The 17,363-nt window shown below is 42.5% G+C and overlaps 1 protein-coding gene across 1 annotated transcript in view; it reads right to left on the reverse strand.

Annotated features, from left to right (window-relative positions):
* GATA4 (GATA binding protein 4) overlaps nucleotides 1-17,363 on the reverse strand; it is a 51,351-nt gene that overhangs the window by 31,178 nt on the left and 2,810 nt on the right. The window contains exon 2 of the mRNA XM_060249915.1: nucleotides 13,457-14,255. Within this exon, the coding sequence (XP_060105898.1) occupies nucleotides 13,457-13,982 (526 nt within the window). The 5' untranslated portion in view covers nucleotides 13,983-14,255. The remainder of the gene's footprint in view (nucleotides 1-13,456; nucleotides 14,256-17,363) is intronic.

Here is a 17,363-nt window from a genome sequence, read left to right on the forward strand (position 1 = left end):
CGTATTCAGAGGTACCATATCACTTAAGGGCAGCTGTTTGGGAACAGGGGCAACAGCAGGGCATGGCTATTGCCTTCCTAACATATTTGTGGCCTACCTGAAGGCATCTGGCTGGAATACCCAAAAGTAGATGGAAACTTGGTCTGACCTAGCAAGGCTCTAATGTCCTTGTGACAGTGAATCTCTCTCCCGTGCTACTTCTTTGTGTACTTCTATATCATGGGGCCTAGTAATTGTTGAAACAGTCCTTAAGGAAAAGATTAGGCTTCTTTACCTTTGCCCAAAAAGAAAAAAATTACGAATAGAGTAAAGGTGGGTGGAGAAATGTGCTTCGGATTCATCATCTCCCCTCCAGCCAACTCCTGCCTGCCTTATTTGGAGACACTCTCAAGTCTGGGAAAGAAAGGTCAGCAAGTAGAAGGGTAGGGAAGCAGAAAGCATCTCAGCCATTTGCATTTACAAGACTATAGAAAGCAGACTTTTAAACCATGTTTCAGACATTATATGAAGAAAGCAACATAAAAACCATTGATGTGTCTATGCCTAGAAGGTTGGGTGGAGCAATTCAATCACTACTGAGGCAAGACATGGACTTCAAACATTTTCTCAGAGAATGAAAATGGAGGTTAAATTTGCAAATCAATGTTTCCTTTCCATAAACCCTGCTAGATCAGACAAGGGTCTATCATCCTTTTTCCTAAATGGAGGTTCCATTTAGCTATCACGTCTGACAAAAACATTAGATAAATTATGCCAGGTCCATTCTAGTGCATCATCCCATTTCCAAAAGCAGCCAGCCAGATGCTCCCATGAGTTGACCTGTGCTGGGGGCTCACAGGGGCTTTGCCCTGGAATGTGCTTTCAGCACCCAAGTTGAACTATACAAACCGAGAACATGCTCAGAGAACAGCTAAGTGAGCACCTGAGCATATGCCTTTTCCCACCACTAGATTAACTGCAACCAACTCATACAACTACTGGGGCCAGCATCACCCTATCCCAAACACTGATTCATTCTACCTAATTTTCTTTTCCGGTTATTTTTGGAGGGGAGGGAGAGTCCAAACATGAATTTATGACATGGCAGCTTTCATTTAAATAATGTTTATAGAACAGAAACAATTCTGTTTCAGGAGCAAGATTCAAGTCCAGGAGTGCCTTAAAGACCAACAAGATGTCCAGGGTATGAGCTTTTGAGACTCTAAATTCCCTTCATCAGATACCTGGCGAAGGAGTTTGGACTCTCAAAAGCTTGGTGGTGGTTAGGGTTGCCAAGTCCAACCCCAAAGTATGCAGGTATTTTCCAATCCAGAATTGACAACCCTATGCTCCACCAAAAAATCTCCCAGGAATTTCCAGATTGGAACTGGGAACCCTAGTCAGGCCTGGTCCCAATGAGTCTTTCCTCAAAGCCCAAAATAGCCTTGCCCTCAGAGCTGGATTAACAATTAGGCCAAGTAGGCACTGGCCTATAGGCCCCCACACCTTTAAGGGCCCATGGCTGGCTTTCCCCCCTGCTTGCAGCCCTCCCAGCCTGCACACGCAGTCAGCAACTGAGCTGCTCTTTGTCCAACTTGCCTGGTGCAGCTGCTGCTGCTGGCATTGTCACCAAGTTTGCCTCTCCCCCACAGTTTTGTCAAAGGGGCTTTTAAAAAGGTGTCTGCAGGCTGCAGCAAGGGCTGTGGGTGGCAGGGTGGGCATCTGAGATAAATTTTGAGGCCCCCCCCCAAGATTTTGACTGTCTAGGGACCTCCACAGGGTTTAATCCAGCACTGCTTGCCCTCTCCCCCTGGCTTTTACAGCCAGAGCCAAGCCTGGAATACTGTGTTTGCCTAGTAACAGCCACTCAGGAAATTTATTGCTTAAAGCTATGGAAGATCTTTTCATCATTTTTGGATTTTTTAAGCTCTCCAATGTTTGGGGGTTTTTATATTTCACATTTTTCTGCAAGCCTAGGGCCCCTTTCAGGTTTATAGAAAGATCTGTTTTACCCATTCACAGCTCCACTCACTGGCTTTAATTATCCAAAGATTTTTTTTACTTTGCTATTAAAATACAATACAATACAGATATAAATATACCCCCAATTAGATACTGTGACTGTGGTGAGCATGGCATGGTATTTAAAAGTGGTAACTTGACAGAAGTTATCAGTTAAAACAAGGGTCCATTTTTTGGTAAAAAATTTAAGAATTGAAGAATAACTCTCCTTATTTAACTTATACTAAAAATTCATAGAGACCATAAAATCATAGGGACATTTGGACTTGGTGAGCGAGCTACAAATGTTTCTTGTGATTGTCATGGAATCGTGGCTTTTCTATTCATTTGCTTGAAGCTCCTGCCTGGAAAGACGGCACCACCATTTAGTGAAGACAGAGCCCTGAGTATAGTGAAGAGGGATTGGAAACGTGCCCCAGCACATCTCTCTCTTTACAGATGAAGACCTCAAATGCATACCCATTAGCAGTTTGTGTTTAGGATTCCCATATAAAGTGGTGCTAATGTAGCATAGCTGAGATCAGTTGGCAGTTTGGTATTAAATCAGACTGGCACCTTGATGCCAAACGTTGACACTGGTTCAACAAACATTTTAAGGTTCAGGTTGGTCATTACTAACTGGAAGGCTCACCCATAGTTATCAGCTCCATTGCAAATTCCACCCCCCCACCCCCCAGTATGTGCCACGGTGCTTAAATGTTAAAAGGGAGTGCAAGACAGAGTAATCACTACCCTTTACTGGATCCAAAGTGGCTGCAGAAGAAGGAACAAAGACACACTACAAAAATGAGAGGAGTGTCCTATAAGATTAACAAGTAACATAGATGCATAAGAATAAGGTACATAATTAAAATTATCACCTTATCCTCCAGGATCATGAGTTTGGCTATGAAGTTATTAGCTTTCTGCCATCTCTTTTTAAAGATCACATTAGAAGTATGAAATTAGGCCTGATAGCTAAATGGAACCAAGTATGGAGGCCATATAACTCGGAACGGCAGACTGAAAGAACAGTGTGGGGAGTACCTGAACAGACTATCCACTCAGCAGCTGAAACAGATTACAGGGTCTCTCACCGAGTATTCCCTCTCACATTCTGGGTCACCCAATGTTCCCTCTAAGCTGAGTTGTGAGCTAGCTCAGAGTTTTTTAGCCTCTGGCTCACACACATTTTTGTCTTAGCTTAGGAAGGATGGCCCCAGAGCAAACTAATTTATGCAGTAACTCACAGTTTTCATGTCAGTAGCTCACAAAGTATAATTTTTGCTCATAGGGCTGCACAGCTTATTGGGAACATTGCCTACAGTGACACTGTATGACCTTCAGTAATGCTGATGGTAACAACAGCCAGTTCACCCAAACATTGGTGCATGGTTAACTTTACATGGCAGTATATTTCAGGTATTCTCAAAATGTTTAAAAGCTCCTATAAGTTTTGAGACAACTAAGTTGCTTTCTTTTACGTGAATACGTCGTCATGTATAGTTAACACTCAAAATTATTGCCAAATAGCAAGAAACGCAATATGAAAAGCATTCAAGCAATTGTTGAATGGGCTACAAACAAGGCAATCAAAAGTAGAGCATTCAAAAGCTGAACAAATGGGGTGCTACCAATGATGTTTCTCACCTGCGATTTGCAAAGGGGATGGCTGTGCTAGTAGGTCATAGCAAAAGTCCAGCAGCACCTTAAAGGATGTCATTTGGTTTGGAGCTGCCTGATATCAAGGCATTATTTATCTATTTACCTACTTCATTCACAGGCTGCCTTTCTCAGACCAGTAGAGATTATACAAAATATAAAAGCAAAGCCCTCAGACAGTATAAGAGATTCAATGAATAATGCAATAGGACTGGGACTGCAAAAGTAGAAGAAAATGCAAACCAAAAAAAGTAAGGACATAATGTACCATAAACAGAAAATGAATAAGTAGAAGACAAGGCAGCAAAAGCAAGATAATAATACAGTGACAAGTGCAACAGACCACAATCTTCTACCCTTACAAAAGCACCTTCTCAAACCATTAAATTATCCTGTAACCCTACTTGTCATCAAAACAGTCTCCTGAACATTTCTGTGTTGCACAGTCTTCAGAAAGCCATTACATTGTTCTCTTCCTGCAGGTGAGGACAGGAACATTTGAGCTTATGGACTTGGATGCAATAGGTTGGATTCAAACAGCTTTTCTGCTGCTGAAAAGGGAGAACCTTTTACCACGAGAAAAGCTACGCTGTGGATCACAGGACCTGCATGGGCAAAATCCATATGGGGTGGGGCTGTAGTACAAAAGGGAATTAGGTGAGATTGAGTGAAAAAGTAGGCATGTTCCCCCCAAAGTTGGTTCTGAAGTATGGGGGAGACATTCAGGGGCAAGGTGGAACATGGCATCTCTAGAGTCCCTTCCAATTCTATGATTCTATGTACTCCTGAAGTAAGAAAGGAGAATCAGTAGGAATCACCCCATCTTTCCATGAACAGAAGCACCATTCTATCTGTGCACAGTGGCTGGGATTGCCAACAGTCCTGAAGAAAAATGTCCTGTGCCTTCAATAGAGTGGAAATGAGTAGCTGAAGCTTTCCATGACGTGGAGATAAATTACATCCCTCTGTTAAACCTGTGCCCTGACCTGGATATCCCAGGCAAGCCCAATCTTATCAGATCTCGGAAGCTAAGCAAGGTCAGTCCTAGTTAGTATTTGGATGCAAAACCCCCAAGGAAGTCCAAGGTTGCTACACTGGGGCAGGCAATGGCAAACTGCCTCTGAACATCTCTTGCCTTGAAAACCCGAGTCACCATACGTGGCTACAACTCAACCCATTTTCCACCACCACTGTTGGCATTCTATTAAAGGCAATTGTTTCTTCAGGCAATTAGTAATCCAATGAAGGCAATGGGGTTGTTGTCATTTTTTGTATTGAATGTATTATCCTGTTTTTACAGCAGTATCTTCTTGTAATTAATTTTTTGCATTGTTTATGGTAAGTCAAACTTATTATTGCATTTTTTCAAATTGTTTAATCCATTTTGATTCACAGCAAGAAAGGCAGACTATAAAGTAACTTATAAGCAAATTATGTGCATGTTAAGTGCTATTCAAATCTATTGGTTCTGCGTAAATTAGCATAGGACCCTGAATGATTAATAAATGAATTTGCAAATTCATTATATTTTTAGCCTTACAACTTACATTGTTGCTTTAAACAAAGCAATGTACTTTCCCCCCTGCCGAATAAGTATGTTTCTCTCCACATGTTGTATGTACTCCACTCTCCTAAAATCATTTCAGGCCTCTCCCCCCCCCCCACTTTTTTTTGTTTTTAACTCTGAGCCATACCAAACAGCTGTTCCCTCCTCTTAGCCATTTCTTCCTACAACTTCTGACATGTTCCATTCCAACACCTTAAGAGGTGGTTGTAGCTCCCCTTAGGACAGAAAATTGCAATGGTGCTTGTAACCATTGCAACAGTATGAAACTGATTCTGCAGGCAAAATTCCACTAGACAGGGTTTTTTTCCCCCCTGGAATAAAATATTCTGATTATCTGATGAAATATTCCATATGGTGAAGTATTTTTAAGGGCAATATTATTATTAAGGACATGATAATTATTAATAAAAGGAAAGCGCAATGTATAGTACAATCCTAAGTGAAGTTACACATCTTTTAAAACCACTGAAGCCAAGTCCATTGAAAGGCAATTATATGTTCCATTTGCAGGGTTCCATCTTAGAACTGAGCCAGACTGAGAGGAAAGTGCCTGAAGTGGCAGCATATGGGCAAACAGGGCTGGGATGGAGAGGGTTCAATTTGCTTCATAGGCTGCAACCTTCACTTTCTGTGTGTGTGTGGAAACAGTATGATCACCCAGTTTAATGTTCTTTAGCTTTGTCACAGATAGTTAAACTGTGCTTGGGCTGTACCTCTTCAGCTCACATGACTGAATCTCAAATTATGTCCTGTTGTGTCATTTGAATTTAGCTGATATGGATTATGGATGCAGCTTGCCTCTAGTATGTAAGCATGTAAATGCATGCCCATGAGCACTAAGCGCAATGCTGTGCACTGATGCAAGAAAAATTCTTTTTGTATGTTGTATAAGTGCTTCAATAAACGTTCAAAATCTAATGAATATTAACCTGAATGCAGACAATTCCAGATTAATTTCATTGTCAGGAAATAAATTTGTTCTTCATCTATATAAAAATAAGGGTAATATACACAATAGCTCATAACTCAATGGGATTAATGAAGCAACAGAACAAAATCTGAGTCCAGTGGCACCTCTAAGACCAACAAAGTTTAATTCTGGGTATAAGATTCCATGTGCATGCACACTTCTTCAGAACTTCTGGACTCAACTTTGTCCTGTTGAAAAGTAGGACTTTCATGGCAAAGGGTATTACTGAAAGGCAAATCTGAAAACCAAAGCATTTGATTTAGCAATTCAACACAGCTCTTTACTTGTCAGGGGAGGGGGCATATGCGAAACCAATGCCTTTTCTTCCTGCGATCATACAGGAATGCAACCATGGGAAGAACATGTGTGTGTCTATGTGAACTGATGATGGGACTTTGAAACAGCTGGTGTTTCTATCAGCCAATTCCTAATATTCTGGTTCCATTTAGAATATGCAGCTCAGCACCTAAATTAATAGTCAGATCTTTCTTTGTAAAATACTGAATGCCAGTGCTGGAAATCAGAAATGGTTTGAGTCAAAAGATCCCTATTGGAGCTTTGCTGTGATTTACTCTACAAGCATTTCTAGAATGTAGTTGGAAGGAAAATCCCTTAGAAACCAAAACTAGCTAAATTGTTTTGTAATTACCTATCATATCCTGGTTATCTCTCCTCCATCCACAGCATATTGTTAACATTTAGAGTTCCTACCTTAGTGGTGGAGCCTGCTGCCAAGTCATAGCTGGTTTCTAGTGACCCATTTTCAATGGAAGAGACATTCAGAAAACCCTGTAGGGTTTTCAAGGCAAGAGACATGCCCTTGCCTGCCTCTGTGTACTGATCTTAAGAGTTCCTTGGTGGCCTCCCATCCAAGTAATAACCAGAACTGATCCTGCTTTGCTTCACAGACTTGAGGAGATTGAGCTAGCCTGGGCCATCCAAATCAGCAATTATGGCTGTCAGTAGAGCAAAGTCATTCTTAAAATTGCAACTTTACTATAATCTTTGGTATTGGACACCAAATATTTGGTATTTGGCAAACCACCTCTGAACCTCTTGAAAACCCCACAAGGTCACCATAGGCCAGCAGTGACATTATTTGACCTGTTAAACAAAGAAAACACTTTGTTCATGCCTAGTGTAGTCATTTGACTGAGCAGTTTCAGAAAGACCAACACATGGACACCAGTGTTCCCTCTAAGCTGAGTTAGCGTGAGCTAGCTCACAGATTTTTAGCCTTCAGCTCACATATTTTTGTCTTAGCTCAGGAAGGATGACCCCAGAGCACAATAATTTATACAGTAGCTCACAACTTTAATACTAGCAGCTCACAAAGTAGAATTTTTGCTCACAAGACTCTGCAGCTCAGAGGGAACACTGATAGACACTAGACCTTCCAGTGTTTCACAGGTGAAAAGAGGGACAGTCACAGCTCCTTAACTTGCTATTGCCTTCCTGTGCACAGCAACCTGTCTTCCTTGGTCTCCCATTTAAGACTCCTATCCAAGCACTAACTGTGGCCTTCCCTGCTTAGCTTCCAAGCTCTGACATGATCAGGCTAGGCTGGGCTATCAGCCTGCTATGCTAGACAATAATTGTCCTAAAATATGTTGTCAGCTGCTCAAAACTAACCCATGTAAGTTGTCCCAGGTTGTGAAATGGCAAGCTGTGCACAGCATTGTGCCTTAGTGCTCATGGGCATGCATTTACATGCTTATATGCTAAAGGCAAGCTGCATCCAGAATCCATATCAGCTAAATTCAAATGACACAACAAGCTGACATTAAGCTGGGATGTGCATGAACAGTTGTGAGGCTTATGGAGTCCCTGATTCTCCCTCCTCATGCCAAAAAAATCTAATTAGAAATAAACTCCAGTTCCCCATCACACATGAATTAAGGCCCATGACGCAAGCAGAGGCAGTCTGCCACTCCCCGAAATTCTAAAGCAGAGTTTAGAAGTCCTTTCTGCTGCAGTTGGGAAAATAACTCCATGTGAACCATGTGCTTGCTTGTAAATTACTAGGGTACATAATGGGGAATTCAGGTGAATTTCTCACCAGGATTTTTTGTGCAAGAAGCAAAGGGCGAAAGAGCAAAGCATGCCTGAACCCAGTAACTAACAGGGGTCATGCACACCCTGCCTTAAGGCTGCCTTGTTTTAAGACAACACAGTACAGTGTTAAGAAGAGTTATGCCAATCTAAACAATATTGATTTAAAGTTCCCAACTTCAGCTTTGGAAATTCCCAGAGATTTGCATGTAAAGATTAGGTAGGGTGTGGTTTGGGGACAGGAGGGAGGTCAGTGGAGTATGATGCCATTTTCTTCAGGGGAACTCATCTCTGTAGTCTGGATATCAGTCATAATTTCAGGAGATTTCTCGCCCCCACCTAGAGGTTGTCAACTCTACATGGACTTCAGTGAACTTAGTGGGGTATAATAATTCTTGTTTAGGATTGTACTGTTACTTTTGAGTGTTGTCTGGGACAGACAGGGCCATGTGTAACTACCCAAGCAACAAAAAAATACAAACGAGGCATCCCCCAAAAGCAGGAATGGGCAGGAATCAGAAAACAGACTGTCCTGTGTCAACAGGGACACTTTCAGCGACCCTAAATACCAGCCTGCATTCTATTTCCACAAAGTGAGCTATTCCTGTTAGGACCACAGTTGGAAATTGATATAACCAACAGATCATCCAGGGTTATCCTTGATTAGTTATTAGGAATCAATTTTTATTGAAAAGGATGACAACAAAGGTATATTTAATTGGTGATAAGATTAGCCTGTTTGGTTCTGCAAAAATGAGGAAAAAATATTCAAAGAGAATGTTTTGGTGAGCAGTAGTTTTTCCTTATTCAATTGTAAAATCTGAACAAGGAACTAACACTAAGAATTCACTGTTTTGCAAATAATCTTCCACAGGTCTAACTCTCAGTTTATTCCAAGCATATTTTCTATTGCCTTTTGCTGTGCCCCCAAGACTTTTTTATTTGCCCAAAAACATGCATTTTCAAAACTTAAATCAGGATAATATTTAGTTCTAGGGTTCCCCCCCCCATACCTGTCATAAAAGACAAAAAAAACCCCAAACCCACCTCTCTTTCCCCCAAAAGATTGTAGCTCAGCTGTGTTTGACATGGCAAGATATAGATATGTGTTTGGAAATACAAATTACTAGCAATTCTAGCAAAATGAAACTGTAGCAAGCCGTGTCCTTGGTTTTCCTTGTGTCAGAGATTTTTGGTTTTGTTTTATAAAACAAAACAGAAAAGAAAAGAAAACCTTATTTCATATTCTAAAGTCTTGTTAAAGAGAGGGCAATATCGTTGTCACAACCCCACCCTCCTGCCTTAGGCTCCTGGGGCTTGTATTTAAATATGCACATTGACGGGAGAAAAGAAGGCAGTACCCCTTGAGGACTCCTATTCTTCTTCTTAGCTTGGAAAAGCAAACACTCTGGCAACAACTTCTTTTATGTGTTTTAAACTAATTTGCAAGCTATTCTTCTTTCCTAACACAGACTAGTTAATTGTCTAGAGCAGGGATAGACTTTTTTTTTAACCAAAGCTCAAAAGAAAAAGAAAAAAAAACTCCAAGGAAGATGTAGGTGTGGAGGTGACCGAAAGTGGGTGGAGAGGTCAGGAACAGTTTAGCCAGCCATCTCAGGACATGGTTGCCAACTGGCCTAGAGGAAAATACCCTGTCCCAGTTTAATGAGGTTTTGTTATTGTTGTTAACTTCATTTATAACTTGCCTTTCTTGCAACATATGAAAAGAAATTCAATCATACAGCAAAAACCTCCAATCAACAATGGCGTGTGTGGGTGTGTAAAGTGCCATCAAGTCGCAGCCGGCTTATGGTGGTCTCATAGGGTTTTCAAAGCAAATGAGAGAGGAGAGGGTGGAATGTCATTGCCTTCCTGTGCCAACAATGCCATAGGACTAGGATTACAGAACTGGAAAACCAGTGCAGATGAAAAACTGTTTAATAAGGGAACAAAAACTGTCGGAGACGTGTCATGAAAAGCTTCAGCTGCCAGTTTCCACACATGAAACCTCTATAAAAAGGACAGGACATTTTTCTCCAGGCCAGTTGGCAATGCTTCCTAAGGGTTCACTTCGGTTCCTGGTGCAGAGAAGTAGCCCTGTGTTCAGATCAGAACGGTCTGGTGTGCTACACAGACATGCCAAGAGGTGCCCACCGCTGGTCTACAGTAAGCCATCTTGATAGAAGGCAGCCTTTGTGGGGTAATGGTTCATGTATTTGACAGTGTTAGGGATTGCTGAATGTGACAGGAAAAGTTTGACCTCTCAAACCGTGCAGCAAGTGTGACTTGCTGACTGAAAGGATAGTTGAATAAGCAGCCGCGTGGAAGCTGAAAGGACAAGTAGGGAAACAGCAATTCTAGAAAACTCAAACAAATCGCAGCCATGAGCTCCACCCTGGAAGGGAGCAGAACGCAGATCTTAGTTATAAAGTCTCTGAGCCAAATCAGATGCAATGGAATGGTATACAGTAGAATGGGGTCTGATCTTAAAGAGGATATGCAGGTGAGAGGAGCTGAAGCTTTCCCCTTCATTTCTTACCTCCCCGCTGTATATAGCTTTGCTGCCCAGCCTGGCTCCAGGACAGATTGCAAGCCAGGCTAGAAATGAATTACCTGACACAGCAGTGCATGGGAAAGAAAGGGCAGGGGCAGGGATGGGAACATGATAGCATATAGCAAGACCATAAGAAAAAAGCATCTTACATGTGTAAAAAAATGACCAGTACAGTATTAGTATTAGAATATGTCATCAGTGCAATGCTATTAAAGATGATTTGTGCAATTAAGAGTGCATCCTTTTGCTCCCATAAGTAGCTTTTAAATAAAAATAAGGAATAATTCCTTGAAATTGGTGATAAGCCTAGTTAATCCTCTTTCCTCATAACACCCTGTTTTATACATGAACAAAGACATTGAGGTGATTAAACAAACATGGTAGCCGCCCATCGCATCTGGTTTGGGCCTCTGTTAGACTGCTCTCTAAAATAAATTTGAGCTATTATTTCAAAACAGTGGTTCAATTTGAAAAGAAAAGATACAGCGGTTCATTCCCTGGCTACAACCAGAAGGAATTAGGAGCATTTCTGCATGGATTGTTACACATTTGGACTTGAAATGGAAAGCAACCGTGCAAATAAAAAATGTCAGACGTGTGCTGTTTAGAGTTCTAGTTCTTAACTTCCTGAATCCTACACCTTCCTTCAGCTGACAACCATAAGAAATCAGACACCCAAAGCCGTCCTGAGCATGCTTTGGTTGGAAGGGCAGGATATAAATTAAATAAACTATAACTTTTAAGTTTATGGATCCAAAACGAAAACAATTTCTGAACTGTGCTAAATTGTTTACCAAACGTGGATTGGCTTGAACAGCTGCAATCACAGCCGCAAAGGAACCAAACTGAAACTCCCTGGGCAATTCATGCTATCATTTCCCCTCTGCTCTTCATTCTTTCTGACTTTCCTCCAACCCAAATGGACTTTTCCAATTTGAGCTTGCAGATGTGATTTTATTAAATGGTTCAGTCCATGTCTAGACCAAAGATAACTGATCATTCTGATACAAGAGTAATGCAGAAAGGGGTGGAGGAGCATGTCCCTTACCTTGGTTTTACAGACTGAATAGGCTATCCTGTATCTCTACCAAACTTACAGAAGTGGTCTTGCCCAGCTCTCGTTCATTTCAGGAGGACTTGTGCAAGAAAACAGCCTCAGTATATTCACATTGAACAAACTATGCACAGCTCTATATTCTGCCAAAATTAACAAGTCAGGGTGTTTAAAATTATAAGAATCCTGAGCTTGAACAGCTATATCGGGAGAGCTGATCGGGAGAGCAGAACCACAGCACTGGTCACCTGAGTTGTCTCAACAACCACCAAATCACAGTGGGCCAGAATAATATAATTCTACCTTATAAGATTGTTCCAATAGCAAAGACAGCTGAAATATTGGATGAAAAATGGTGAAACCACTACCTATAGTAGTGTATTCCTTAGGAGGCTTGTTATTTAAAAGCCAGACAGCAGTTAATTGATATATTTTAATTAGTTTGATAGCTGAAAGACGCCATGATGGATGAGATCAGAGCCATCACATGACCTCTCCAGCCAATTTGTGGCACATTAAATACTAAACATTTCCCACAGGGCTTGCAATTCTTGAATACACTAGTGACCTCAGTAATGCTAGGGATTAAAGTCTGCACAATCTGACTGTTCAAGGGTGGCCAAACCTGCTTAATATAAGAGCTGTATAGAATAAACAGCAGATGTTTGAGAGCCACAAGACATGAATGTCAGATATGTGAGAGCTGAAAGGCAGGTAGGCAGATGGGGGCTTGGCTTGGTGAAGTAATTTAAAGAGACAAATGCCTTCTCCAAGCTGGCCCACAGTGTGGTGGGGGCTTCAAGAGCCATACAATATGTATGAAAGAGCCACATGTGGCTCCCAGGCCACAGTTTGGACACCCCTGGGTTGATTCAACAAAAATGTAACTATTAGATTAAAAATTGCACAAGCTGTGAATGCCTCAAAGACCTGTCACTTCATTTCACCCCGAACCACTCTGGACGTGGAAGTGTGAGTGGGCAGATGGTGAGTTAGTGATCCCACCCAAAATTCTTTAAGCAATTTCACTTTCTTGGTGTAGGTCTTTAAATATAACAGCATCATTTAGGGTTCAGAGAATGAAAAGCCATCTCTGATATTTTCTATAAAGTCATAGCCTTTGAATATAAAATAATTTGAATATAATTCCTTCAGGAGGGATCTTCCAAATGACATGTTCACCAAGTTTCTGCGATAGCTAAATGCATTTCAAAGGTAAATTTGGTGTAGTGGTTAAGTGTGCGGACTCTTATCTGGGAGAGCCGGGTTTGATTCCCCACTCCTCCACTTGCACCTGCTAGCATGGCCTTGGGTCAGCCATAGCTCTGGCAGAGGTTGTCCTTGAAAGGGCAGCTGCTGTGAGAGCCCTCTCAGCCCCACCCACCCCACAGGGTGTCTGTTGTGGGGAGGAAGGTAAAGGAGATTGTGAGCCGCTCTGAGACTCTTCAGAATGGAGGGCGGGATATAAATCCAATATCTTCTTCTAAATTAACTGGTTAGACTCACTGATTGCATTTCACTGATTGATTAAATTTCTGCCAGCAATTCCATCAGCCCAGCTTTGAATGTGGCCCTTGCTAGAGAGGCCTGGACTCAACAAGATAAATCTGTTCTTACCTATGTTGGGGGGTCTTGGAGCTCCAGGTGTGCCCCGGTTCTGGAAGTTGTGCAGTACGGCATTGTCAAAGGGGGAGGAAGTCCAGCTTGTGCCCAGCTCTGGGCTCACGTAAGTTGCAGGATAGGGGCTGGAATAGGACCCACTGAAACTCCTGGCATACTGTTCCCTGCTGTTGGCTGAGATACTGAGTGAAGTACTATAGGCTGCCGCCTCCCTGGAGGTGGTGGGCGGGATTGGGCTGCCGGTGGCGAAGGAAAACCTGGGGGACACCGAGGGGTGAGAGGATCCCGGGTTGTATGCAACAGTCTCGGCCCCGGGGGGAGTCCAGATGGAGTGACTGGAGACAGGACTGCCTTGTTGGGATGATCCACTTCCCTGGAGGTATGGCAGGCTGGGGATCATGGTGGTGACCCTGGTGGTAGGGATGTAGACCGGCGATGCAGCTGCTGTGCCATGCATAAAACTGCTGGTCCCCTCGTACGCCGGCGGGCCATGGTTGGCTGCCATGGCTAAACCTTGGTACATCTCTGAAGGTGCGGACTGGGCTCCAAAATACAACTAATTTATCTCCAAAGTTGTGATCCAAACACTTTGGGAAAAGAGGAACCCAAAACAGGGAAGAGGGACCAGACAGTTTCCAATCAAGTCCAGCAAGGACTGCTCTCTTGAAGATCCAGAAATGTCCTAATAGTTGGAGATGCAGTCCCTGTTAGCCTTTTCCCATTTGGCGCCATCCATCAAAGGCTGGAAAGAAGCTTCAATCTTCTCCTGTCTTGTGTAGTTGGGTTTAGCTCACACCTAGGTGGGAGGAAAGAACAGAATGAGTCGGCAGGTAGAGAAAGGGGGGAGAGAGGAGGAAAGCTCCTCTGGCAAAAAGGCCACTGTGATAAGGTTAGGGAAGGCTGGGGGGGGGAGGGGGGAGGTGGCAAGGGAAGCCAGGAAGGTGAGAGACAGTTTCCTAGACAAGGGATCCTTCTCCAAGTGGCCCCTGGAGCCAAACCTTGTCCTCAGGTACAAGTTACCCTTTTGTGTTGCTAATTAAACCCCAAGGTTGTGTTTGATCTGAAATCACATCAGACCAGGTTGAGGGAGATCTGGAGACTGCAGCTGGGGAGGGGGAGACATCAATTAAAAACCCGCTTAGAGGAGGAAGGAGAAGTACAAAAGAGGCTCTCCTCCCTCCCTCTCTCACACACACACTCACACACAAACTGTGTGTGCTAAATCCTTCAAATCAAATCCTTCCAAGAGAAGACTCCTTGTTTCTGGAAAATGGAATGAGGCTGTGTGTTTGCACATGGGTCTCTGTGAAATACCAATTATCCGCACAAATGCACCCATGCATGGACATAGCATGTCAAGCAAGCACAGCAATTGATATATTTACCTACATTTGGGCCCCTGGAAATAAAGATGGACCTGCACAAAAAGTGCATGCTTTTCTAGACTGAGCACAAACCCATAAAGAACACACACTATGCAGCAAGCCCACCCATCCTAATAAATGTGGTGATGGTAGAAAGTGCCCATCAAGTCACAGATGATATATGGCAACCCCACAGGGTTCTCAAAGCAAGGGGTGGTTTGCCATTTCCTGCCTCTACATAATAGCTAACGACTTCCTTGGTGGTCTCCCATGTCCCAGGACTAATCAGGGTTGTCCCTGCTTAGCTTCTGAGGTTGAGCTAACTTGAGCCATCCAGGTTAGGGTATTAAAAAACATACATGGTTCTAAGAATTATGGTCCTCCAAAGTAAAGAGAGATGTCCAGCAAAAGGTATGTACAGAACTTAGTCTGAAAGGTACCATCCTAATCTCAGGCATCATGGCACCATCTGTGGTTACTTTGGGAAAATATTCTGCATGTGCTCAGAAACACTATCTCATGAAGACACCCTGAAGTTGACAGGGAGGCTTCAATGATTATTATGGAAGATACAAGCTCTGTGAATACATTCTGCTGCTGAACCTTATGGAACAAGAGCTCAGGTTAAACTCTAGGCTAGAGGTCTTCACGGCATACACCCAGACTGTTTGTTTCAAGGACCATGCAGTCAGGTCAGTTCTCATCCGAAGACAAAAGCCCAGCTGCAGGTCTGCCACTTTAGTGAAAATTAAGCCACACTGATATCAAAATCCATATACTATCCTATGAACAGAGTGGTGCACACTCAAACAAGCAAACAAGATCTCCTTGCACCCTTACAAAGAGATGTAGCACAGTAAGGAATGCAGAATTACATGCAAATGCATGCACACTCACCCCTCCAACAAGATCCATATTCTGGGGCACATATGTGCACTTGCACAATGCACACGTAGCCACAAAAATAATAAATCCATGTAGATAATATAATAACTCAATGCAGGAAAACACAGAACTAACTTCTGATGTGTAATGGAAGGTGTGATTGCCAGGTAGCTGGAAAGCTTGTATAATTTTTGTCAGCTGCAGCAAATATTCACGATGTGGTCCTTTTTTTCCACATGCCCCTTTGCTTGCAAAGAAGCTCCTTGACAAGTTTTTCTGTCAGGCTATGCTTTTGCACTGTTCCCACTAGTTTCACAGAGTTTGTACCAGACTTTCCAGGGGGATTGTTGTCATAAGAAAACTTGCAATGTTTTCTTGGTCTCTGAAAGACATCCTATAGGGCTGCACACGTTTATTGTGTGCTAAGTGTGTACAGTTTCACTTATATGGAAGAAAATGAAAGGGAATTCTCTGAGATATCATTGCCATGGGGTCTGTGCCCTGTGAGCCCTGATAATTAACAGTCAACTCTGTTTTTTTAATTTCATAGTCCCGCCCCATTGTGCAGTCTATTTCTGGGCATGTGGATTGAGTGTGTGTTCAAGATAAGCAGGCTTTAGTCATTCACTGGTGATTCTGGAGTCCTCGTTCCTTTTTATTCACTCTTTGGCTTTGAAACCAAGCCCCTTAATAAAACTGGTAAGTATCTGAGTTACCCAGATCCCTACAGTGGCTAGGTAGACAATATTTGAGCTTTGCAGACCCTATCAGTACCCAGAATGGGGAGGGGTTGTGGCTCAGAGGCAGTGCCTTCCATGTAGAAGGTCTCCAGTCCAACCCCAGCACATCCAATTAAAAGGATAAGGTGATATGAAAGATCTCTACTGGGATCCCTGGAGAGCTGCCGCTGCCCGTCAGAGTGGACCAGAGATTACCAAATTTGCTTAATGCAAGAGCAACGCAGAATAAACATCAAATGTTTGAGAGTCACAAGACATGAACATCAGATGTTTGAGAGCCACAAGATGAAAGGAAGGAAGGCAAATAGATGGTGGAAGGTGGAAAGAAAATAACTTTAAATTTAAATGCATTCTCCAAGTTGGCCAACAGATGGGAGCTTCAAAAGCCACACAATAAACGTAAAAGCTTGGCCACCCTTGGACAATATTGACTACGACAGGACAATGATCTGACTTAGTATAAAGCACCTTCATGTGCAACTGCCTAGACAGGCTTGGCTCACTCCAGAATTGGTTTCCAACAATAGGGTTGCCCCTTGACATATATAAACCAAGCCCCTTAATACTGGTAAGTATTTGAGTTACCCAGATCCCTAGGTAGACAATATTTGAGCTTTGCAGATCCTATCAGTACCCAGAATGGGGAGACACTAAAAGTGCCTCTGAACAAAATTTGAGCCCAGTGGCACCTTTAAGACCAACAAAGTTTTATTCTGGGAATAAGGTTTTTTTTGTAACTAAAAGTGCCTCTGAACACTTTTAAATCTAATAAAATAATTGTATGCATGCACACACTTTTTCATGCAAGCTTATAACCAGAATGAAACTTTGTTGGTCTTAAAGGTGTTCTGCTACTTCAGATCAACAGGGCTTACCCACCTGAATCTCAATGCTTCTGAGAATGTGCGAAGTAAT

The sequence above is a fragment of the Heteronotia binoei genome, chromosome 1 (genome assembly GCF_032191835.1).
Source record: "Heteronotia binoei isolate CCM8104 ecotype False Entrance Well chromosome 1, APGP_CSIRO_Hbin_v1, whole genome shotgun sequence".
Classification (NCBI taxonomy): domain Eukaryota; kingdom Metazoa; phylum Chordata; class Lepidosauria; order Squamata; family Gekkonidae; genus Heteronotia; species Heteronotia binoei.